The sequence below is a fragment of the Oryza glaberrima genome, chromosome 9 (genome assembly GCF_000147395.1).
Source record: "Oryza glaberrima chromosome 9, OglaRS2, whole genome shotgun sequence".
Lineage (NCBI taxonomy): Eukaryota > Viridiplantae > Streptophyta > Magnoliopsida > Poales > Poaceae > Oryza > Oryza glaberrima.
In genome coordinates, this window is record NC_068334.1 from 17610387 (window position 1) to 17635907 (window position 25521).

Below are 25521 nucleotides of genomic sequence, written 5' to 3' on the forward strand. Positions count from 1 at the left end.
CGTTTGGGATGGGGCCAATTTTATCACCATCTCTTCGTCTACATCTGGAAAACAATAACCTCCCAACCCTGTATCGGTCAAGCTTCTACTATTGCTATGTGTTCTTTCCTGTGCAAGCATCCGAACCTCCCCTGCAGAAAGGCTGTGAGAGACATGTCCAGTTGTTTGTTTGCCCTGGAAAAGGGAAAAAAGGGAGCAATGGGGTATTGTAGCTGGAGATACTTCCAAAAACAAAGATGTTTCCTTGCCCAAACATTTATACTCCTATCCTACAATTGCATGGAGCTTTGACCTACCTCTGCATTGCATGTACTGTAAAAGAAACAAGAGAGAGAGAGGGAAACAAAGCACAGAGATGAGTAGTATGTGTGTGTCACTGTGTGTAAGTGAGAGAGAACAAATAGCTTGGGGATCTTCTTTTCACGAGGAGAGGATATGTGCGTAGATGGAGATCAACTCTTTGGGCGCACTTGAAGGCTCACCACGGAATGGCCGACAAAAGTATGTCTAGGCAAGGTTGATGGATGGATGGAACATCAGATGTACATGCTTGCTACCTGCTGCTGCTGCTGCACACACAAATACCATGAGATGTTCATGTCAAATGATGAGCTTTTCTCATGCATCTCTTGGATTGAAAGGGAAAGATACATGAGAGGGAATCAATGGGGGGACCTGGAATATTATTATTGCCGCTAGTCAGGCATGGAGGAAGTTGCTCTTCTGCCAGAGCAGGCCGGGACGACACACTGTATGCGATTGCCTATCTTACGAGTTGTGCTGCCTGGGGTTCCGTTCGTTTCTGCAACTCGGGCAAGCAACTCCCTCGTTAATTCTTTGTGGATATACTTCTCAAACTATTTTAAGGTACATTTCGTAAAATAAAACTTTATATGTAAAAGTTTCTTAAAAAAATCAATCAATTTCTAAGTTTATATAATTAATAGTCAATTAATTACTCGTTAATGATTTTCTTTTTCATGCCATGAAAAATCTCACCTGAGTTGTTGAAACGACCATGCCCTTAATTCTAGCTTCCAATGGTTACAGCTTCTTATAGAATCACCACCTCTTCTAAATGCTCCATCCAATTTAAAATATAAACCCTCTGCCCTATAAAATATAAAATTTTATACATTAATCTGGATATAGTCTATGTCTATATTCTCGTATAAAAGTTGATTTATTTTGGGATGGAGAGAGTAAGTATTTCTATGATTCAAATTTTACATCATAATATTATAAGGATTCATGCACTTATTCCCAAGATTCATATCATTCTATTGATGATTCCTAAGACAATGAAACGCTTGAAATAAAAACTAAGCAATTCAAAATTGACAACTGAAGTTATTTACATGGAATCTTTTGACCTAACCTTAGTATTTGTGTAAGAACAATTTTACGGTACTTGAGAAGATACCATGAGGTACTACCTTTTCTATTGTAAATTTGATACCTCGTGATACCTAAGTACTATATGTACCAAATTTTACACTAAATCTTTGGTACCTCATGGTATCTCTCAAGTACCATAAAATTGCTCATTTATTTAAACCTAAAAATTTTTACATTTTGAAACCGAGGGAAGTGGTCCATATACTCATCTAGACTATGTGAATCAATAGCTATAGGATTCAGAATGAACCCAGCTAGCAGCAAGAAGTTGGGAAATCTAGTTTTGACATACTCCCACTAGCTGATGACTCACCAAGCGATGGCGGAGACAAGGGGGGAATGGATGGAGTCAAAGCTCCCTCAAATAATTTCTTTTTTTATAATAGGACCATCTAACTAATTAGGTAATTATAAACTGAATAGTAGGGTGTTAGACCCTCTCCGATATTCTTGGGCTCCACCCATATCTAAATAATGGCTAGTATATGGCGATTTTTCTTTTGCTAGGCCCGGTGCTAAAAAACTAACTTTCTTAATTCTCATAATCATCGGCCCCTTGCCAATTGATTTTGACTTACTCCCTCCGTCCTAAAATAAGTGCAGTTTTACATTATTCACGTTCAACGTTTGACCATTCGTCTTATTTGAGAATTTTTTATGATTCGTATTTTTATTGCTATTAGATGATAAAACATGAATAGTACTTTATGTGTAACTTAATATTTTTAATTTTTTTATATTTTTTTCAAATAAGACAGACGGTCAAACGTTGGGTACGGATATCCACGGCTACACTTATTTTGAAACGGAGGTAGTACTTCTCAAAACTTTCAACCCAAAACAGGGCCTTAGCTTCATCTAGACGACGGATCGATAGATGGAGGGTTGGTGTAACGTGCACTTCACGGGCACTGCATGCATATCCTCCCCCCTTTTTATTTTGTCAATCTTACCCGGTCCTCGTTACCACAAACTCATGCGTTTCATATATGCAGTTTTCAGGTGTAAATAGATTGCTTTTCGGGCAAAACAACACCGAATACCATGGGAAGCTAGCTTGCGTTTGATCCGGCGTGCGAAAGCAGGACGAGACGAGAGGGGGAGCAGTCGATCGGCGCGGCGCGCGGTAGCTGCTGGAGGACGGGTCACCTCAACGGGCACGCGTGTGTGAGAATTTTGCAGGTGGGGGAGACCGGCCGGACCGGGCAGGCCAGCAACGTGACCCGGACTCCACGTACCCCTTGTAGTACCATCTGCCACGCAGAAACACACAATCAATGCGACGCTCTCTTGCGTTGCGCATGCACACACGCGCGCGCTGGCCACTGGCCACAGACGGAGTACTGCGTTGGCTGCAAGTACTGAAGTACATTGGTGTCTTTTTCGCGCCCTGCCAAAATGTGTATCGGTAGCTGCCTGAATAATTCGTGGGGAGGAACTTTGGGAGATATGGAAATTATTGCCCTGCTATGCAAAGTCTAATCAACACCAGCAGCAGCTTCAGTCTTTGTCCTGAAAAGTTGGATATGCCGGTGCCCCAAAGTACAACCTACCGCTACCGCTGGCCTGGCTGGCTGACCAGGCCGGCCCTCCCGCGCCCAGTAATTTTCCTTCAACACATAAAAACATCTTTCTTTTTTTAAAGAAAAAACGTAGAGCTGGCTATTTTATACTCGCTCTATTGCAAAATAAGCGTAACCATAAATTTCGGTGTCCAACCTTAATCGTCCATCTTGTTTAAAATTTTTTCATGTTTAGTATTTTTATAGTTATTAGATTATAAAACACGAATATTATTTTATGCGTGACTTATATTTTTTAGTTTTTTTTAAAAAAATAAATAAGACGAACAATTAAAGTTGGGACACAGAAACTCATGGTTGTGCTTGTTTTGGGAATAAGGGAATATATATTTTTGAAACACATTACATACACAAATGCTTATAAACACGCGCACACAGTTGACCTTGTGAATACATACACATCTTTTCTCTATGAGCAACCAATATATCTTAGAATTGATGAAGTCACCACCAACGTTTCGCTGTTGACATATACCTTAAGGCTTACGAAGACACTACAAGCACTCCACAATCGATATGTACCTTGAGATTGATGAAATCATCACGAGCACCTTGCTGTTGACATATACATCACCTACACCTGGAAAAATTAGCCATAAATGGAGTACCCATGCTAAATCTAAGATTTCAACCATAGTTTATAGGTTTCACGAAATGAAATCTAACCAGCTACGCTATGCAAAATTCACAGGTAGAAAATATTTTTGTAGGAACAAAATAAGCAAAATCAACTGCATGTGTAAAACGGCACCCTAAAATTCCATGGAACACTAACATCAATCTTAAATATGCAAATCATATATTGTGCCTCTTTAACTTTTCAAACTGTTTAAGTTATATCCCTTGCTCGAACCGGCCTAATTTGGCCTATATGATTCCAATCATTAAAAAAGAGGATCTTTTGAGAAAATAAAAGGTGAGGGCGAGTCCGACATGTCACTTCATTAGTTTTCTCCTCTCTTTCACCTTCTTCCTGATCTAAATTTTTTTAAGAAGGCAAAAGCTACATCTTGTATATATAGGGGGTGTTTGGAAGAGAGGGGCTAAACCCTAAACTCAGTACATACGAACCCTTGAATAAATAAGAATTGAGAAGTATGAAATGTGGGCATCATAACAAAAAAAGAAAAAGATCGAAAAAGAAAAAGATCGAACCAGTAAGACTAATGTATACTTATTTATACCTTTGAGAGGTCCACTTAGACTATTATGATTTTCTCTTTAGCTATGTAGATTATATAAGATTCAATTCAATCTAACAAGTGGACTGGACTACCTTCGGCGGTGCCTAGCCTGTAATGCTTGCAAAGTCGCTAGGCAGGGTGATAAGATGAAAAAAGGTAGTATGTGCATCTCAATAGGCCTACTCGCCTTAAAACTAGACCCCCAGGGGGTCTCCTGGCTGAAACAAATATGCCCTATTTTCCGATACCTGATTAGTTGGTGTGGACAAGTAACCCTGAATCTGGGCTGTCGTCGCTCTATTTGATCCTCTGATGTTGGCCCTTCTGCATCATCCAGCAAGGCTCGGAAGTCTGAGCTATTAAGGTCCGGTTGACGTATAAGAGGCCTTCGATATGTTAAGGGAGAGAGGGGAGAGTCATTTCAGAGTTGGGTGGGAATCGTTGATAGAAATTTTTTTTCCCTGGGGTATGATAGCGTCTGAACTAAAGAAAGGGAATATGGAAAGTGAATGTGGTAAAGGATACCAAGAGCCCTGAATGATTTTTAGGCGTCTTTTCTTTGAACAAATAAATCTAAGGACTTATATTTTTGAGAGAGGGGCTAAAGTTTAGCCCCTCTCTTCCAAACACCCCATAGTGAGGGAGTAAACAAAATTAAAGTATGTACATCGACGTGTGAAAGTCCTCGCCTGACTTAAAAAGGTCAAAGTACGTAATCTCCCCCCAAATAGAAACTCTTGGAACTTGGACGCTCCTACTTTGACCCAAGCCCTAGCCTCCTATTTGATTTTGCAATCACGGAGGTTGGGGATGGCGATGTATCGAAAGATTCTAGTGTTCTGCTCGCATAATAGCACCCAAACGATGAGGGTCCATATTCTGAATTTTCGTCCAAAGATTGATGAATTGTCACAGATGGTCCTCCGTGGTTATCTTTAGGCTGCTTTCGAACCTCAAGGTTCCCAACCTCTCTCACTTTCTTTCGCGCGCACGCTTTTCAAACTGCTAAGCGGTGTGTTTTTAAAAAAAAAATTACGAAAGTTGCTTTAAAAAATTCAAATTAATCCATTTTTTTTAAAAAATTAGCTAATTCTTAATTAATCACACACTAATGGACTGCTCCGTTTTTCGTGCGGAGGGGATGGATTCCCAACCCATCCTATCAAACGCAGCCTAGTGTGTTCAGATCCCTGACCCAAATGTTTTGGTATAGTGCATTCGCCACAGTTCTGTTCTTCTATTTTGAGGCCACAAAGATGTCAGGTGCTACGAGTTCAGAGTTTGGTTCTTTAATCACTATGGTACGCCAAAACTTTTCACCCCTGAAAGTAAACAGGGCCTTAGTTCGCGAGACGAAATATTTTGGTGTGTCACATCGGATATACGGACACACATTTGAAGTATTAAACGTAGACTAATACCAAACAAATTAAAGATTCTGCCTATAAACTGCGAGACGAATTTATTAAGCCTACTTAAACCGTCATTAGCAAATGTTTACTGTAGCACCACATTGTTAAATCATAGAGCAATTAGGCTTAAAAGATTCGTCTCGCATTTACACGTAATCTGTGTAATTACTCCCTCCAGTTTCATTTTAATTGACGCTTTGGATAATTACACGCTCTACAAGATATACCTTTGACCTTATTTTTCTATTATAATATATACAATAAATAAATATATGTTTACTTTTATTATAGTGTTTTGAAAGACAAATCTATATATGTTTTTCTAGTTTCTTTTAAACTAAATATTTTTAAAGTTATTGATGGTCAAAGTTATAAAAGTTTAACCTCAACCTTGTCCAAAACGTCAATTAATATAGAACCAGAGGGAGTAGTTTTTTATCTATATTTAATACTCCATACATGTGTACAAATATTTAATGTGATAGGGTGAAAAGTTCTTGAGAGAGTGAAATGTGCGTGTTCTAGCCGCCGATGTAAATGTGGAGACCATGAGTCAAAACTGTAAACAAACAGTTGGAGCAACTCCAGTCAGCAAAGCCGCAGGAGCTGAAGGATGATGACCGAGAGAGAGGCTCAGAGGCCGCGAGGAAAAAGCTGACAGGAACCAACTTGGGAAGGCTGGCAAGAACCGAACGCGACGCAGCGCGGCGAAGTCAGCAGCTTCCCTCCCTGCTCTGCTCTGCGACCGCGGCCGGACGGACGGACGGAAGCTCGCCCGTCGTCGTCGGCGAGCTGTAACTAATCGCAGTTTCTTCAGAGTTTTCTGAATGATGCTTATGATACATGTTTGGACCACCTCCACTGCGTGATGAGGACCATGATGACACTGCGTGATAGCCACCGTTATTAGCACGTCAACGACTGACTGTAAGTACTACCTATGTACTGTACTACTAGAAAAAACGTGGAGATTATTAGGGTTGGTTCAAAAATCACAAGGAAGTTGCTTGTACTCTCCTGGTCCTGGCGTCCTGCCGTCCTTGGCGTGGAGAGAGACATGGCAGTACGGGTACGGCACTACTCACATCGCTAGTTTCAATTTGGGCCAGATCTCTTCCCCTGCATCACTACTACGTCGTCCAGTGTATTTTGGGCCGTTTGTATTTGGCCCATTACCCCCAAGCCACAACCTGAAAAGAGGCAGCAATTCTCAGCGGGAATGTCTGTGTGTGTGTGTGGAGTGCGAGCTCCATTAGCACAAGATGCCAATCCCGTCGCCTCATCACGCCATGGCGGCGAGCCCAGCTCTCGCACCAACCCGCACGGTGCCGGTACTGCCGCCGCGCGGGCCGTCTCGCCACCGGAACGCCGCGGCACTGCCGTGTCGGCCTGCGACGGCGCGGATCGGCGCGTCTCCAGGCGACGGCGCGGCCGCGGCAGCAGCGGCTGCGGTGGAGCAGGGCAGTCGGAGCGAGGAGAAGGATAGGAAGCGATGCCTGCGGTGCGGGAGCCTGTATCTCGACGAGGACAACTCCCCCACCGACTGCGCCTTCCACGGCCACGTCACAGGTAACCAACCTCGCGATAAATATCTTCTTCTTTCTCCGGTTCGTGGCTATCTTGGGCTAGTGTAGTGTGAAGTGTGTCGACATTTTGGATAGACGCCCACAACATTTTAACACTTCTAAGCATCTTCAAATGATTAGATCGACGTATTTTGAAATTAACGAAATGACCTTATATAAATATACATTATATAGCACTGAAATAATAATTAGCTGTAAATATAAGTATCTATTATATTATTAAAACAGCTTTGAAAGGAGTCACCACGTTCCCTGTGGGGGTTAGAAATTTTCACATTAATCAGAGAAAAAAGAAGAAAACGAAAAGTAGAGTCCAAGTAGAAATACAATTTAAAAATATCTGAAATTCAGAATTAAAAATAAGCAATATTGAAAGAAGTTTCCAAATAAGAACCCAATATGAGATTAATAAAAATAAAAATAAAATAAAATCCAAAATTAGAAAAGAAAAGAAGAGTCCAAGTAGAAATACAATTTAGAAATAGCTGAAATTCAGAATTAAAAATAAGCAATATTGAAAGAAGTTTCCATATGAGAACCCAATACGAGATTAGTCAAAATTCAAAATAAAAACAAAAATTAGAAAAGAAAAGGATAATCCAAGTAGGAATGCAATTTAAAAATAGCTAAAATATGGAATTAAAAATAAGGAATATTAAAAGAAGAGTCCATATAAGAACTCAAAACGAGATTAATTAAAATTCAGAATTAAAATAAAAATAAAATCTGAAATTGGAAAAAAAAGAGTTCAAGTAGAAATACAATTTAAAATTAGCTGAAATTCGGAATTAAAAATAAGCAATATTGAAAGAAGGATCGAAATAAGAACCCAATACGACATTAATTAAAATTCAGAATAAAAAATAAAATAATATCCAAAACTAGAAAAACTAAAAGAGAGTTCGGAATACAATTTTGAAACAACTAAAATTGAAAATAAAAAATAAAAATATTAAAATAACACAATATGGTATTAATTAAAATTTGGAAAAAAATAAATTCTCAAATTAGAAAAAGAAAAATAAGATTTCAATTATGAATACAGTTTATAAATAACTAAAATTTATGATAAAATAAAGACTATTGAAAGAAAAAACCATCTAAAACACATGGATAAATTAAGTAACAGACCTATAAAGGAGTAGAGTGGTGGCGATTGATACGACATATAAAAACCGTTAATAAAACACCAAATATAATACTAATGACGATTAAAAGGAGGGACGACATGTAGGCCGTGAAGCAAACGAGCAAGGCGGTTACCGGGACTTCTAGAAAGTAAAAAAAAAATAAACCCCATTGATAATAATATTCAATTTTTAAAATCTCAATGACAATAAAAAGGAGAAGCAGTGGGCGGGGTGTATAGGAGTATAGTTGCAGAGCCACCAACGGTTGACAAGACTTCTAGAAAATAAAAAATGAATAGTTATGTTCGAATTTTAGAATCACAATGACAATAAAGAGTAGGCGGCGGACGGACCGTAGAGGAGCATAGTGACATCGTTTGATGGGATTTCTAAAAATTATAAAAAATGAAACCCAACTAGATAATAAACTCTAAAAACTATAAGGTCAAATTTTTAAAGGTTCAGAACTTCTTAAAAAGTAAAAAAAAAAAACCAATGATAATCATGTTTGATTTTAAAATCTCAATGACAAAAAAAAAGAGGGAGGCAACGGGCGAGCGGTAGAGGAGTAAAATGGCAAAGCCGCTGACGGTTTGGCGGGACTTCTAGAAAGTAAAAATGAATCAAAACGATAATTATGTTCGATTTTTAAAATCTCAATGGCAATAAAGAGAAGACAGTGGCCGGGCCGTAGAGGAGTATAATGGCAACGTTTGACGGGACATCTAGAAATTATAAAAACGAAACCCAAAATGACAATAAACTCTAAAAAAATATAAGATCCAATTTTTAAAGGTTCCGTGGAGAATGAATAGAAATTGTGGTAGATCGGGCAAGCAAATAAAGAAGGAGATGACAACTAATGTGACTTTTAAAAAATATATAATTAGAAACACGGAGATGATAAGGTTTGATCTTTCAAAGTCTTAAGACAATGAGATAGCTATTTAATAAATTTTAAGTAAAATCATACTTAAAAAAATACATGATTTTGTTTGGGTGCTAGCCGCACAATTGCACGGGCCACCCAGCTAGTTACTGTTAAATAAGACTTAAATCTATCTTTTGACGGGTTTGCAGGGGAGAAGGGGTTGTTCTCGCTGTCGCCGCCGCACCAGGGGATCGACGGCGAATGGAGCGACAAGAGCGGGGTGATCGTGTACAGGTGGAACGACAGGGGGAGTCGCCCAAACACCGGGAGAGACAACTGGAAGGGGAGGTGGAGCTGCTGCCAGGAGCGCGACGAGGGCGCGCCGCCCTGCCGCCGCGGACGCCACGTCTCCTACGACGACGGTTTCACCCTCTACTAACGCACTCTCTCTTAAGTACAGCGAGAATGTGAGAGGCAACCACAAGTCCCCAAAAAGCATTCGCAATGTTGATTCTGTACGTCAGTGTCAGATCAGTGGTGCGGAGTGTGCTAATCAAATGAATTGCTGCACTAAATCACACATGCATCCATGATGCTAACAATGGAATCCTCTTATGACCAGATAAGCCAATGTCTCGAAACTAACCGCTGCTTCCAGTAACAGTGGAAGGGCAGGGGAAAAACTACTCCAGTTTGCAATCCATCATACGCAGGGGAAAACATACCAGCTCACACTTTTAAGTAGCATTATGCTGTTTATCTAACCACGAATGCTTCCAGTAAACTGTCTTTAGGGGATGATAAATAGACTTCATAATCGCAAACAGAAACAATATGTAGGATAAGATACCATGCTCCATTACATCCTAAATAACCCACCATTACAAAATTCAGTCTCTCAGAAAATTGCAACTCAGAGGATGATCAAACACGGGAGACAGAAACAGCACTTCATGATACTAGGTGAAGATAGGAGTTTACGCATCCTCTGTGATGGTAGCCTTGTCGCTCACGTAGATACCATCCAAGAACTTCCTGATATCCTTGTTCTTCACGTGGCATTTCTGTTTACAAGCAAAGGGAATTTTGGTCAACAACACAACAAGTGCACAAACAAATCAACAAGAGCAAAACACACGATAATTGATAAAATATCTTGTCTCACTGAAAGCATGGAAAAAAGAGTGCTAGACGAACCAAAAAATAGAAGATAAATCACATTGGCGAAAAGGTTTGATGTATAATCATGGTGTTGTGCAGACGCCAAATTCAAATAGGGATCAGACAGTGGATAACAAACTGTACCCTGAGCACCGACACCACTCATGGTTTCCAAACCAAGAACTGAGCAATGCCAATTAGCCCAACTACAAAAGGGATCTTGGTTGTTCAAGAAATGGATTTGTTCGTCACAAATGTGTTAACGTAACTTCAGTACTAGACATAACTAGTTAACAGACAGATGGTGAAATGGTTATTAAAACCTAAGTAGAGCACTGTAAATAATGACATTCACAACTGCCAATGATCAAACTAAGACATAGAACATCATGCCGCCTTAGCAGTTTCAACATATAACCTTAAGCAGCAAACAACGGAAACAAGCAGGCAGGCATGACTTGTTAAACAATTACAGCCCTAGATATATCATTGGAGCAAAGAGAACTAATTCCTACAACCATGGCAATGTGAGTACATAACACATGCAAAGATCAGGACTAATTAGGTTATATTGCATCATATCAGTATTAGAAGACCAGGAAATCTCCAATCTATAGGGAGAAGAAACGGGATCATATCATTCACCTGGTTGATGAGGGCTGCTGAGCGAGAGACGAGCTCGATGTCGTTGCCGTCGAGGACGAGCTCGTCCTTCACCTTCTCCGACCGCAAGATGGTCACCCCCTCGAGCATGTCAACCTTCCTCACCTGAAACACAAAGCATACAGAAATACGCATCAGATTTGAGAGATCTGTGGGGGAGATCTAGGATGATCCACGAACAGCGGGCAAATGGAAGTGATCCAAAGGTGGGTTTCTTACCTTCTTCTCGCCCAAGAAGTTCCTGATCTCGATGGCGGTGTTGGAGTTGGTGATGGAGGCGTTGATGGGGAAGTGAGCGTAGACGAAGCGCATCTTGTAGCGGTAGCCCTTGGTGACGCCGGTGATGAGGTTCTGGACGTGGGAGATGGCTGTGCGGATGGCGGCCATGGTGCGGCGGGTGCCGAACCACGCGTCCACCTGCAGCTTGCGGCCGCCCTCCAGCAGCTGGAAGTCGAGGTTGAGGTGCTTGAAGTTGCGGGTCAGCTTCCCGCGGGGGCCCTCCACCGTCACCACCTTCGCGGCGACCTGCACCGTCACCCCCTCCGGGATCTCCATCGTCTCGGACGCCAGGATGGTCTTCATCTTCGCCGGCTTCCTCTTGCCCCTTCCTCGGCGGCGGCGGCGGGGTAGAGGGGAGGGTTTGGGTGCTTGCTCGAGAGAAGGGCGGCGGCGCGGGGAGTAGTGGGCTTTTAATATAGTCGACGATGGCGCAGGTTAGGGTTTTGATCTCCGCCGTTGGATCGAGACATTAGGTCGCGAGGTGATGACTCACTGGGCTGCTGGCCTTAGGCCGGCCCCAATTCATGAATTCTTAGGCCCACTAAGAAGTATGTCAAAATTTGGCCCATCTGTAGATGCGCTGGGCTGCAGGTCTGGTAGCTTTGTAGTCCAAGCAAATTGAGCCCAAAATAATGGGTTTAATTCCCCGTGGAACTCGAATATTCCTCTCTTCCTCCGGAGTCCGGAGTCCACACACACTCATATTCCCATTATTTCGCTGCAGTTGCTGTCGAAATCGCTCTCGCTAGCCTCGCTCGATCTCGGCGCGACGCGACGCGCGCGCGCACAGGCAAGCGGCGGCCGGCCGGCCGGCATGGTGGTCTCGTGCACGCAGGAGCACGTGTACCGCCACCCGTGGCACCGGGTGACCGCGGCGGCGTGGCGCAAGTTCACGGACGCGGACGCGCGGGCGGCGCCGCTGTCGCACATCCTCGAGGTGCACACGCTGTCCCGCCGCGTCGACGCTGGATCGGGGCGCATCGACGCCGTGCGGGCCATCGCGGGGCGGGCGCCGCCGCTCCCGCTCCTCCTCCGCGGCCTCGTCGCCGCCGCCGACGTGGTGCTCTGCGTCGAGCACACCACCGTGGACGGGCCCGCGCGGGCCATGCGGGTGGTCTCCCGCAACGCCAACCTCCGGGCGCTGGTGCACGTCGAGGAGACCTGCAGCTACCGCCCGCACCCGGAGCGGCCCGACGAGTGGACGCTGTTCCGGCAGGAGACGAGCATCCGGTGCGCGCCGCTCGCCGCCGTGGCGGCCTGGGCGGCCGAGATGGTGGAGCGGCGGTGCGCGGAGAGGTTCATGCAGAACGCGTCCCAGGGGAGGGAGGTCGTCGAGACGATCTGTGAACGCCTCGCGCTTGCAGATCACTGACTGCTCGGTCTAGACGAAGAACATTCTCAAACTTCAATTCTGCTTCGGCATCGAAAGGGAAAGGATTTGTCTAGAGATTGCCAGTTGCAGATTTGCAGCATTTTCGAATGAAAAAATGTCGTTTCTTGATGTTGCGAACACTGTAAATTGTAACGAAGTTTTACATCTGCGGGATTCCACGCGTGGGAGCGCCGCTCTGTCCCGAGATGTTTCTCTAAATTTTCTGCGTTTGGAACGGCATCGAATGCGCCGACCTGTCAACCTGTGAAGTGAGACACGATCGCCTGAGAGCTCCGGACGTTGACACGATCACCTGAGTCCTGAGGCTGAGGTGAGAAGAGCGCGGCCTGTGCCAGAAAACTCCAGGCGTGGACACGATCACACGACGAATATGCGGACGGAAATCGAACAACAGAGCAGACGTCGTCGTCTGAACAGGTATTGCTGAAATCTTTCCAGGGGCTCTGCCTGTTTCGTTATGCCGTGGGGTCGCGGTGGGCCAAATAAAGATCCATATTTGTGCACGAGAAAAGCTGCCATAATAGCCCACGAAATTCGGCTTGCCCTAAGCCTGTAAGCCTAATTCAGCCCATAAATATCGACAGATTGAACAGCCCATCATGATACCACCCATTTCACGTTGGGAAAAGTACACCGAGGGTCCCTCAACTTGTCACCGAGATAAAAAACGTCCTCGAACCGCAAAACCAATATCAAGGGTTCCTTAACTTACCAAAACCGGTTACAATAGCTCATTCGGTGGTTTTGAGCCCATTTTTATTCTACGTGGCAGCTGAGTCAGTATAGACCCACGTGTCAGACTGTCACGTCACATCTCTCCCTTGGTGTACTTTCTCCTTCACGGGGAGGAGTCAAGGGGGGTCCCACTTCCTTTTTCTGTTCTTTCTTGTTTTATTTTGTCTCTTTCTCTCTGTTTCTTCACTTCGCCGTTCTCTCTCTCTGCCTTTTTTTTTCCTCCTCACGCCGTCACACGCGCGCAGCAGAGGAAGGGCGCCAGCGACGCAGGTGATGGGCGGCGGCGGTGGGGAAGAGGGGCCGGCAGCGTGGAAGGGGGAGAGCTTGGCGGCAAGGAGAGGGAGCCTGGTGGCGGCGCGGTTGCACGCAGGAGGAGAGAGGCTGCGAGGCGCGGCGGCTTGGCAGCGCGGCCGGGAGACGGCGCAGAGGGGAGGAATCGAGGTGGCGCCGGGCGGACGAGGGAGGGAAGGGAGTGGCGCCGGGAGGAGAAGGACGGGGCGCCAATTGGAGGGGGCGCCAGCGGCGGCATCGGCTCCGATTGGGTGATGGCCGGCTGTTAACGACCCAGGCCTCGTGTTTTTCATCAACACCGGCGCATCGCCGTGGCGCGGCGGTCGGCGCCCGAGGGGAAAGGGGTGGCTACACGGCGGTGCCCGTCTAGGTGCGACGACATTTTGGGGTGGATGAAGACAAGTAGACGACGACGATGGCGGCTTTAGTGGCGAAGGCGGAGGTGGTTGCGGGCGCGCGCGGGGGCGGGGAAGCAGCTGCACGGGGGACGGCCGGCGAGCGCAAGCGGCGGGGGAGGAGCGGCGTGTAGGCGGCGGGCGGCGGAGCGGCGCGCGGGCGGGCGGCGGCGGCAGGGGAAGCAGCGGCCCGGGCGGTGCCGCTCCACTGCCTTCTCCATCCTTCTCCGCCGGCAGGGAGAACAGCTCGCCGCCGCCGGCGAGGTCGAGGACGAAGTCGACCGCTACTGGCCGCCCTCCCCAGACAAGAGGGAGAGAGGAGGAGGAAGGGAGCAGCGATCCTGCTCCTCGTCACCGTCAGGCTCCCTGCTGGCGTCATGCGGTGAGTCATGAAGCGGCGGCGCAAGAGTCGAGGCCGCCGCAGGGGGCGGTGGGGCTACATGAGGGGGCAAGAGGAGGGCCGCCCCGGACGAGTCGCTCTCGGGGAGCGCCAAGGCGATTATCGCGGCCGCATCAATGTTCGATATGATGGACGACGAGGTGGCGTCGACTGCCGCATCAATGTTCGATATCATGTGCTCCCGGTTCTACAGTAGCGGCTTCTAGCGGAGCCCCTCCTCCGGCTCCAGCTCCCGCGCCTCCTCCCTACGTCGGAAGATGACGACAACGAGGCTGGCGTCCTCCGCTTGGCTCCGCCACCCCGTCAGCTTCGGGTGCCGCCACTCCGCCCGCGCGTCTGCTCACCGCCGCCCCACTCCGTCCCGCCAGGCGCCAGCTTCGCGTGGCGCTGGTGACAGCGACGAAGACCAAGGTTAAAGCGCCACGGTGGACAAAACCAGTACCACGTAGGATAAAACTGTGTGAAATACTGGTAAGTTAAGGGACTCTCGATATCGGGTTTTATGGTTCGAGGATGGTTTTATGGTTTTATGACTCTCGATATCTCGGTGACAGGTTGAGGGACCTTCGGTGTACTTTTTCCTTTCACGTTGGACCAAAAAAGGCAGCCCAGTTTTCAGCGTGTCCCCTACGCGGCCCAATCTGCAAAACGCGCACGCGGGCATCACGGCGACTCTCCTGGAAGCCGGAAGGTGCGGTCAAACCGGCGTCGTCCGGAAGCGGACATCGGCCCCGGGAGCGAGTAAACGAAGGTTGACGGCTCGACGCGTGTGCGACCCTGAACTGTCCCGTGCTGGGCTGGCGCTCGTGCTGAGTGGCCGGGAGACACGCGGTGGCGAGCGTCACACACGTGTGAAGCGCAGCGTCGCCGCCGGGTTCGATCACAGCCGCCGCCGTTCGACGGAGGATATCACACCAGCTGCCGGCCATCCACCCACAATCGCCACGTCTAAACTCCACAAACAATTATGTAGTAAACTCCTGAAGTGCAAAGCCACTAGTAGCATCATCCTGAACTGGAACTTTATGAGCGAAAAAGGAGCACTTGGCAAAGGTGATTCTAGGGTCAAGGGATAGCAATCCAAAGCCAATCGAAATATCAAGTCGGTCTGCAAACTGGAACGGACACACCGACGCTGACGCTCTCTGTTGCCCGCAAGACGGACGGTGACGTGTTGCGGCAGTAATATACAGTCCTGTTGATATCTTCGGTTGGATGTGGTTTTCCTGGTTCTCGTGCTTCCGGTAAAGGATTGGTACAGCCAGCCAAGGCGGCTTTCAAAAGTTATACCTGCAGCTAGTTATCTGGTACTAGCTCATTGACCTGTCAGTCACTTGAGCGGTACTCGACCTCATCCTTTTGAGCAATGGTCCAGCCTTTCGATGCCTTTATACCATGGATATTATTCCACGCCGACTTCAATTTTCCAGGGAACAGCTAATTCAATGGAAACCATGAAGGATTAAGCATTAAGCATCTTAGGTTATTTTTGAGGGACCGAATTAAGCTCAATTAACATCGAATTATGATGTAGGTATATATAACATGTGTTCGTCAACAGCCCGGTTCGTTCGTAGCTCATGATTAGCCGAACAATTACGTGTATATATATCGGCAGGACAAATCATTGGTCGAGTTGGTTGCCGGTCGATCGATTGGGCGGCCGGCCGGCCGGCTGCCGGTCGACCCGTTGTCGGCAGCGTGCGCAATTAAGCTTCCCCTGAATGATCAATTGATCATATGATCACGACCATGCATCTTCCAACCTCTGCAAGTTAGCTCCAATGCTCTATCCAAAGTACCCGACGGATCATCCATCCATCCATTCCTGCTTTTGCTGCTACCTATCCAAGGGCAGAGAGATATTTCGCGCATTCCGGCATATTTTCCTCGCTCTCCTTTACCCCAATTCGATTCGATCGGGTGAGGTGATCGATCAATCGATCGGTTGCCGAATTGTCAATGTACTCATGTGGGGAAAGTTTCGGTTCGCTCCGTCTCTCGCGTGGCGTCGCGCGTGCTGTTCCGGCGTCTTTTCCGTCCTCTCTGGGGCAAAGGGAATCCGCTTATCCGGGGATTCTCTTCGTGCGCTCCGGTTCGCGTGTCTCCTCGTGGTTGGCCGCCTTGTACTTTGTTAATTCAGGACGAGTTAAGCTCAGCGAGGCCGTGAAGTTTCCCTGTAAAATCGGGCAACAAACTACGCCGTGATTTCACATGAAAACGCCATCAGCGCGTGGCTGCGCGGCGCGTATGTACGGGGCAATGTATTGCGTACGTAGCTGGACCAAAACCGGTCCACGAATCGTCCTTCTCCATGTCGACATGCGTACAGCCGATGCATATATCATATACAGAGAGAGAGGCCGTGATTTAGTATTCTCAATTCTCGGATTGCAATTTGGCTTTTGAGTGTGTACGTACGTATGTGTGACAGTGACATGGGCACGGTCTACATAGGGAGGGAGGGGGAGAAAAGAAGAGGGGGGGGGGGGGGGGGGGGGGAGGCCGGCCGGAAGGAAAGGAATGGCCATGCTAATCCAGACAGCTCAGCGGGCGGAAAGCGACGCGAGGAGAGCTCCACGGCAGCAGCAGCAGAAAGGGGGGATCTTTTCCTTAATTTTTCTCATCGCGGCGTCAGGCAGATCGGCAGAACGAGAACGTGCGGTGAACGGGGGCACGCCGCACCACGCCACGCGACGGGTCGAGAGGCCGAGGACGACGACGGGTTCCAACTTCCAATTCCCAGCTAGAACGAGAGCTTTGCTTACCCGACCCGAGACGGCGATGCGGCTTGCCGATGGTTTGGTTTACCGCTTTGCCCCGGTTCTTTGCTTTCCCGTTTTCCACCCCCTCCCCTCCTCTTTCGGTCGAGCATATCTCTCCCCGCGGGGTGGGCTACTTGGCTACTTGCCCGGGTCCCGTGTCCTAAAAACACCACATATCTTACGGGGAAAAAGACCGTTCCACCCACACGCCTCCACACGCTTAGGGCCTCACCTTTTCGTTTATACTTGTACTTAAAATTTAAATTTTTAATCTTAAATTTAAAGCTAATTTTAAGTCTTTTCATTAAAATTTATCTTTCATCTTTTATTTTTTAGATCGTTAAGAATACATATATAAAAATTTTATTTATAAATTATTTTTCGTTTGTAAATATGTCATTTCGTTTATTTATGAAATAAGCGGAACGATAGCTCCACTGTACTACTCATCCAGTACACGGTCACAGGAGCCAGTGAGCCACGGCTACCCATCTGGATCCAGCTCCTCCACTCCCTGCGCCGAACTGTGGCCGGCAGCGAGCCACGAGTGGCGGCATGTCACGTTCCGCCGTGACGATTCTACCGTAGTACTACGCCCGTGGGAGAGGCGAGGCGACCGACCCAACGGCCGTGCACGCCGTTTACCGCTTTTTTGGCTGCGGAATCCACCCGTGAAACCGAGGGCCGCGTCGCCGCCGCGCCAACCCCACTCCCCCCCCGCGCCACGCCAACGAGGCCAATACCGGAAATAACACGCGCCCGCGCGGCAGGTCGCTGCCCCCACCCCCCACACACGCTGCGCCTCCGCGTCCATAAAAAGCCCCCCTGCCTCGCCGCCATTCCCGATCAAATCCTCTCCTCGATCTCTCCTGCAATCCTCATCACACAGCAAACCCAAACCGCGAGCGGAATCCTCAGCCTGCTGAGAGAGCCTGAGACCAAGAGGGGGATTCTTTTTTGGTTATTGACGATGGCGCAGCGCGACAAGAAGGATCAGGAGCCGACGGAGCTCAGGGCGCCGGAGATCACGCTGTGCGCCAACAGCTGCGGATTCCCGGGCAACCCGGCCACGCAGAACCTCTGCCAGAACTGCTTCTTGGCGGCCACGGCGTCCACCTCGTCGCCGTCTTCTTTGTCGTCACCGGTGCTCGACAAGCAGCCGCCGAGGCCGGCGGCGCCGCTGGTTGAGCCTCAGGCTCCTCTCCCACCGCCTGTGGAGGAGATGGCCTCCGCGCTCGCGACGGCGCCGGCGCCCGTCGCCAAGACGTCGGCGGTGAACCGGTGCTCCAGGTGCCGGAAGCGTGTCGGCCTCACCGGGTTCCGGTGCCGGTGCGGCCACCTGTTCTGCGGCGAGCACCGGTACTCCGACCGCCACGGCTGCAGCTACGACTACAAGTCGGCGGCGAGGGACGCCATCGCCAGGGACAACCCGGTGGTGCGCGCGGCCAAGATCGTTAGGTTCTGAGAGGCAAACAAAATTAAAAAAAAAATCTACTGTTTTAGCAAGAAATGGAGAAAAAAATTGGGAATTGAAGGTGTGGATGTTATTATTATGCTGTTCTCTTCTCGCAATTGTTTTTCCCTTTTTATTCTTTTTAATTGCAAACGGGAGGAAAAGTGGTGGAAAAGGAATAGTGTAACAATAATGGTGATGTGAGGTGGTTGAGGGAAAAAGAATCGAAGAACAAATGGATTGGGTGTGTATTTGTCTCGCACTTTCTGCTCCATTTTTACAAAATTATTCGGCATATGGTTATTGCTCAATCATTGAAATGAAAGGAATGGAATTGAGTAGCTTGATTAGCAATCACTTGGTAGCTGGTAGCTGCCCTATAAACAATCCATCCAATTCCAGTTCCGACACATTCCGTGTTCATCTCAAACTGGAACCTTTCTCCACACTTTGTAAACTGCAAATTATTCATCCAACCAAGCAACTAATCATCAATTCGTGCGCATCTCTCATGAACCGCTAAAAAGGGAGCAAAAAAAAAAAAGATCAGCCAACATAGTACTACTACCCAAGTAGAATAAACTTTTCATTTTTCTCAACAAAAAGATAAGTCATTTTGTGCGGAGAAATTATGTGCGAGTAGTAAAAGATACGGCGCGATTTGTGCATGAACACGGGTTGCTGTCGTGGAGGCCACACGGCCTGACTCTTCACATGGCCACGTCCACATCCTCTGCTCGTGATGGCCAGTCGTCTTCTTTCTCTCAAGTGTTGTGGTCTCACTCTGACCTGTTCTTCACTCGTCTTTGATTACTTCTGATTATATTTTTTTATTTGGTCTAACACGAACTGTTAGCAATAGAGTATACGTGATGGTAGGCGAATTGTGTTCTTGTAGATGATGATGATTAGGATTCCTTAGGCTGCTCGATGTGATGCGCAATCAATAGTCAAGAGTTCTCGTGATATAGTTCTCTCTTCTCGTTAATTTGGCTTTGCCAGTTGGGCTTTTCTATTGTTTGTGCCGAAACTGATCCCTTGAGGTTTACATTACTTAATTCTTTTTTGTTGTTGAAATGGAGTTTAGCGTGCTTCATGTGGCAGTACGGAGAACGGGCAAAATGGATGAGCACATGGTATTCTCATCGAGGTCTTTGGTGAGGAAAGTTCAATGTTATCTTTTCTTACTCCCTCCCAATCAGGCAATCATGTTCATTGTTCCTTGCAAAAAAAAAATGTTAATTGTTCCACCGTTAGATCAGTATTTCCTTGAGATTATCCACATAGTTCAAAATGAACATTTTAATTTTAAATATCATCTAGATGCCAAATTCAATTTCAGTTTTTTTTGAGCAAGTGTTTTTAGCTGTTGTTGGTAGTAACTGAAGGGAAAAAAGAAACATAGCAGCAACTTTTAGTGTGTGTTTCTTTTTCTGAATCATTTTCTGTATACCCAGATCACCTTTACCAACAATCACCATCAACAAACAGGGAGCAGATGGACTACAAAAGTACTGTCAGAACACCATAATCTCTTATCTCCAATTCTCCATGTTTGACCTGTATAGCGTCACGACATGAACGATAGAGTACACATGCTTTGCACCTTGCGCTTCCAAAGAGAAAAAAGTAGTAGAACTGGACACGGAGTGACACGTCCTCCTGATTATAGAATCCAAACCCAACAACCGTTGTAAACTTGTAACCCATCAAGGCATCAACCCAGCCAGCCAGTAGCTTTCCACGGTGGGCTGGCTTGGCTGGCCTCGTAAACCCACACGCACGCGGGCCAAATTCCCCGTGAAATCCCGTGAATTCCACGAACTCCACCGAGCGCTGGCCCGTCCCGCGCGGCCTCGGCCGTTTCGCCCATTTTTTTGCCGTTTCGCACGGCCCATCGGTGGCGGTCGGCTGATCACATCCCCCGCGGATTCGTCGCGCCTCACGGCTTCCCCGGCTCGGCTACCGCTAGGATGGCAATTGTGCCCGTTTGCCCGTTTACCCGTGGGTAAAAATCCTATTAGAATTGGGTTTGTTCTCTATTTTATACCTATAGGTATTTTATTGGGTTAAAAACTATGCCCGATGGGTAAATGGGCATGGGTATGGGTAATCACTACCCATGCCCGCTTTGCCCGTTTACCCGCGAAATCTAACTTACATGTAGGCTAGAAGCAAAATCCACTAGAATACATAAGCCACGTTCTTTGTTTTCTACGGTTTCCCTTTTATTTCCCTTATTATCTCTCCCTCTTACTCTATCGCCGTCAGAGGAGAGACACCACACCGAGGCAGAGAATATTTGATGTTTTAAGTTCGATATCGAATTTAAAAGCTTGTAGACTTTTTGTTCCACTACTTTTGTTGTGGCGGGTAAACGGGCACGCCCGCGGACACAAGGCGCCCACGGGCGATGGGCATGGGAAACCATCCTTACCCGTCATGTAGTAATGGGTATACCCACGGACAAAAATAATCTTATGGGCACGGGTATGAATAGGCACTACCCGTACCCGTCGCACCCGATTGCCATCCCTAGCTACCGCGAATTCACGCGGCGCCGGTGGTGTCGTCGCTCGTCTCTCTGCACGGATCGTTGTTCGTTTCTGCTTCGTCGCCGAACAGTGCTGACACAACTTGTGGACATTAACCGCGGTTGTCGGTTGTTGCAGAGCAGTTCATCGCGGTAGTTCTGATCTTGATCTTTGATCCGATCTAATCTGAAGCCTCGCCCTCGCCAAGAGTTGAACAGCTAAGCGTCGGCCTTGACCCCCTTTTTGTGTGAGAGTGAGACGCTTTTGCATAAAGCAATCTGCGCCACAATCCAACGTGACGTGACTTCACTTCTCTGATGTGATCGCACACAGGGGTGATCTTTAGTAACTTCCCATATGAACAAAAGTGGTATTGTTCAGTTTAGTGGCTCTTATGGCTGAAACGATGCCTGAATCTGCGTTCGTTGGCGGCAAAGGTCAAGGAGCTACTAATTGAGCTTCACTAATCATCGGTTCATCACGCACCCAGGAGCTGCAAAAAAGGGCCTCCTATCCTATGTCCCTATGTGTTCTTGTGTTGATGCATCTGTTCTTGTGTTGATGAAATTACTTAGTGCTGATTACCTCACTTTGATCTAGAATACTCCCGTGTAATGGCCGACCAAGTTAGACACCTATTGTTAAATGGGTGACAAGCTCCGATTTGAATACTCTTAACCCCCTGCATCAGTGTGGGCTAACATGTTAGCAACTATTCAGCTTTACGACTTGTTAAAGACTAGGGGGAGTGAGTAGCCAGTAGGTGACGACGAAGTTAAGCAGATAAACAGGAAGATGCCAAACGCCAAGCTCAGCTCCAATAATGGAGCAGAGCATGATTCGCGCACACGGTCACACAAGAATGCACGGGTGGAATTTCCAAAAGGATCGTTAACCTGACGGATTGGCAGGTGGCAACAACACTGAACACTGAGCATATCCCTATACGTATATATGTGTATCTGTCGGTCTCTGCATCTGCAGAGACACACCAAAATCCACAATTCTTCTCCATGTTCAGATACTACGTCTGAATTCACGTCTCCATTTTGGTTCTCTTCTGTCAGAGACATTCCCAGCTGGGTATCCCTTGGCAGGAAGGAATGGCCTTTGCGTGCACAGTGGCATGAAGCAACAACGGCACAAGACGCCATATGCTTTGATTAGCCAGGGAGCCACGTTACGTTTGTTATAGCTAATCTTGCTTTCAGGTAATCATTGTTTCAGGAGAAAACAAAGAAGTTTTCGGTCTCGTCCCAGAGCTTTGGTAATGAGTGGTAGACAACCACCAAACGAAACGAGCGATCGAGGCCTTGACCGGACCGGCGCCTGATCAAGAAAAGTGATCATCCAGAACTGGTCCCTCTCCACGGCTCAAGTTCAGAGCATCATCCAAACCATCACTCTGATTCACTGTTGATAATTTCATCATACATGTGCCGCGCAGATGGTGTTGGATAGGATGGTTTGCCTATGCCACGTGATGTTTCTCACATCCCGACTCAGGGGATGATCTACAACAGAAACTGCCGGGTGTCCTCCGTCCACACACTCATGGTTCCTTTGAAACGTAGAAATTTTGGAGGAATTTCATAGGAGATAGTTTAATTCCTGGGAAATTGCTTCATCCGTCCCTGTCTCGATCGACGGCGGATGAAGATTTTCTAGAGTTAGGCAACACTAGGAACTAGGAGTGACTATTCCATTTTATAGCAGGTAATCAGGTAGTGTTTCAGGAACTCTGTTCTCCATTTACCCATTATCTCGTTTTGAACTTAGCACTGTTGGAGTTTATGGTTGTTGGTTGAAGTGTCGATATACAAATTGTTGACCATGGGACAGGTTTCTTGGTTATTCAATAATGTGCTTATGTAAGGCAACCCTCAAATTCAGGCTCTGGGCTCCACGAAGAATTATATATCTTCAGAAACGACAGAATTGGAGCAATTAGTATTGCTGCCACTTAGCAATCAAACCTCCTCTCAAATGAGAACAAAAGTAGCTAACACACTCAACTTAAACATGACTCCATGAAGATTTTCTTCATAGAAGTACACCGTCTTTGTAGTACGAACCACCCACCCTTTAACATATATAAACTTATGTTCCCTGATGGTTATGTTGGTTTTTGTCAGCAAACTTAGTTGAATATATATACTTTTTGTTTGCAACTTGACGCTGGATTTTAGGCCATTTTGGATGGCTCCTGTGCCATACTGAAATAAATACGGCTCTGAGTATCTTCTTTATCACACACATGTTTACGGACGAACAGTGTTCCTGGTAGACTGGTGGACCAGGTGGTACCCTGGCACTACTGCAGCTAAAATTAATTAGTAATTCAATTTATATAGGACCCATTTCTGCCATACAAGCTCACCAGTTGATGACTGTCATACTGATGGTATACTGCTCCTCGTATTGCACATTTGAAAGAACTAACTGAAGAAATCTATAAATATCTGTATGAAAGTAAAAAAAAAAAAACTACAGTCCAAGTACTCAAGCTCAATTCTCTGTTGGACATGTTTGAAGCAAGCCAATATGATCCCTGATTATTCTAAATTATAACCGAATTTAAGCACTGTAATTTGGTGGCACGTAAGCAGTAAGCACAATGTCAACTTCAATTCTGATTTTTCTGTCACATGCATGCAGCTCACCATGGGAGCGAACTTCACCACAAAAAGATAGTAGCACTTTCAAAAGGTAAAGCTAACCATATGAACTAAACAAGGCCTGGTTTAGTTCACCAAAAATTTTTTCTAGAACATCACATTCGATCTTTGAACATGTGCATGGAGCATTAAATATAGACTAAAAAAACTAATTACACAGTTATGGGGAAAATCACGAGACGAATCTTTTAATCCTAATTAGTACATATGATTAGCTATAAGTGCTACAGTGACCTATATGTTCTAATGACAGATTAATTAGGCTCAAAAGATTTGTCTCGCGGTTTTCAGGCGAGTTATGAAATTAGTTTTTTTATTTGTATCCGAAAATCCCTTCCGACATCCGGTTAAACATCCGATGTGACGCTTAAAAATTTTCTTTTCGCGAACTAAACAAGCACCGACAGACAAGGCTGATTCACGAAAAGATATGTTTTGACCTTCACTTTCTTGATTTCAGCATTAAACAAAATATTATCATGTTAGGAGGGAAGCATCAATCGCACTCTATTTTGTCTCATTAATCAAACCGAATTCGTACTATCAAATTTTGACTCGAAGTCAATATTGGCGACGTGCAGAAGTCGCTGAAGGACGGTTTCTGCTCTGGCCAGTTAATTTAGCTCGTAAATTTGCATTCAAAATTCGTTAGGTACATCGTACAAATATGCAAAATTAACACAAGCTACGACTCATGAGCAGCATCCCAAGCACAATATAATGGTACGGTTCGTCCTATCGGTATCATAATCTTTTGTCATGCACAATCGCAACACAAAGTCTCTCGATAATCCCGTACGATATCCGATTTGGAATATGCCCGTTCCGTTGCATCATATGATTGATGACCAGCAGTTTAAATTTTGTTTTGAATACTACTATGTGAAGTGCCTGTTTGTAGAGTCACTGTAAAAAAAAAAAAAATTCTTCGGTTGCTGATACTGTGCACACGTGTAAAGCTCACCTTTCTCACCTTGAGCTCCACGCCAAATGATCTCTCTTGTAACGCCTCCTTTAATGAGGTTATGCTTGTTCACCTTATACAAGAGACAACAACAAATCTACCCCTCCAATCGATTGTCTCATAGCACATTGTTTAAAATGTTTTGGGTTCTATAATTCCTCTCACATTTTCTTTAGGAGCTTAGCTCTTAAAGAAGAGATAGTGCATTTTCTCTCCTTATCTTCTCTTTCTTCCACATCATACAAAAGCTGATGTGGAGATTTATGAGCTAGCTGACTCACTCTTATTGGAGGAGGTATAAGCAGCACAAAATTGACATAATTTAGCTTATCATGCACACGTATTAGTGAGTGGACCAACGGCATCCACCACCCACTTACTCCATGCTGAAGTGATAAAGCTAGTTTTCAAATCTTCCACAAATAAACAACTCTACATGATAGTACTATATTAAACTGCTTTTAATTTAAATTCACCATATGATTTTCATGTAAATCTTGACAGATTTATTTTAAGATATCTTCAAACAATGTATTTTCTTGACTAGAGGTAGAGAGAAACAATTACACATTTTTCCCTCGGATACAATATCTTAGAAATGCTAAAACCCAAGCCAGAGGTATGGTTGAAAATGCGACGGTAAATT

At 46.1% G+C, this 25521-nt stretch overlaps 4 protein-coding genes across 4 annotated transcripts; 3 read left to right on the forward strand and 1 right to left on the reverse strand.

The window, feature by feature from the left end:
- The first annotated feature begins 6808 nt into the window (after window positions 1–6808).
- On the forward strand, window positions 6809–10168 carry LOC127784812 (uncharacterized). The gene is made up of 2 exons (XM_052312201.1): window positions 6809–7146; window positions 9374–10168. Exons 1-2 carry the CDS (start codon window positions 6840–6842, stop codon window positions 9601–9603), a joined length of 537 nt encoding a protein of 178 aa, XP_052168161.1. The 5' UTR covers window positions 6809–6839; the 3' UTR covers window positions 9604–10168.
- LOC127784811 (60S ribosomal protein L9) lies at window positions 10000–11665 on the reverse strand. The gene is made up of 3 exons (XM_052312200.1): window positions 11208–11665; window positions 10971–11093; window positions 10000–10228 (listed from the first exon to the last, which is right to left on the reverse strand). The coding sequence occupies exons 1-3, from the start codon at window positions 11568–11570 to the stop codon at window positions 10142–10144; spliced, it is 573 nt and encodes a 190-aa protein (XP_052168160.1). The 5' UTR covers window positions 11571–11665; the 3' UTR covers window positions 10000–10141.
- Window positions 11666–12017: 352 nt separating this feature from the next.
- Window positions 12018–13033, forward strand: LOC127784200 (uncharacterized). Its single transcript, XM_052311390.1, has one exon. It carries the CDS (start codon window positions 12082–12084, stop codon window positions 12637–12639), a length of 558 nt encoding a protein of 185 aa, XP_052167350.1. The 5' UTR covers window positions 12018–12081; the 3' UTR covers window positions 12640–13033.
- A 5005-nt stretch (window positions 13034–18038) lies between these two features.
- Window positions 18039–18950, forward strand: LOC127783558 (zinc finger A20 and AN1 domain-containing stress-associated protein 1). Its single transcript, XM_052310750.1, has one exon. The coding sequence runs from the start codon at window positions 18217–18219 to the stop codon at window positions 18709–18711; it is 495 nt and encodes a 164-aa protein (XP_052166710.1). The 5' UTR covers window positions 18039–18216; the 3' UTR covers window positions 18712–18950.
- Window positions 18951–25521: the final 6571 nt, after the last annotated feature.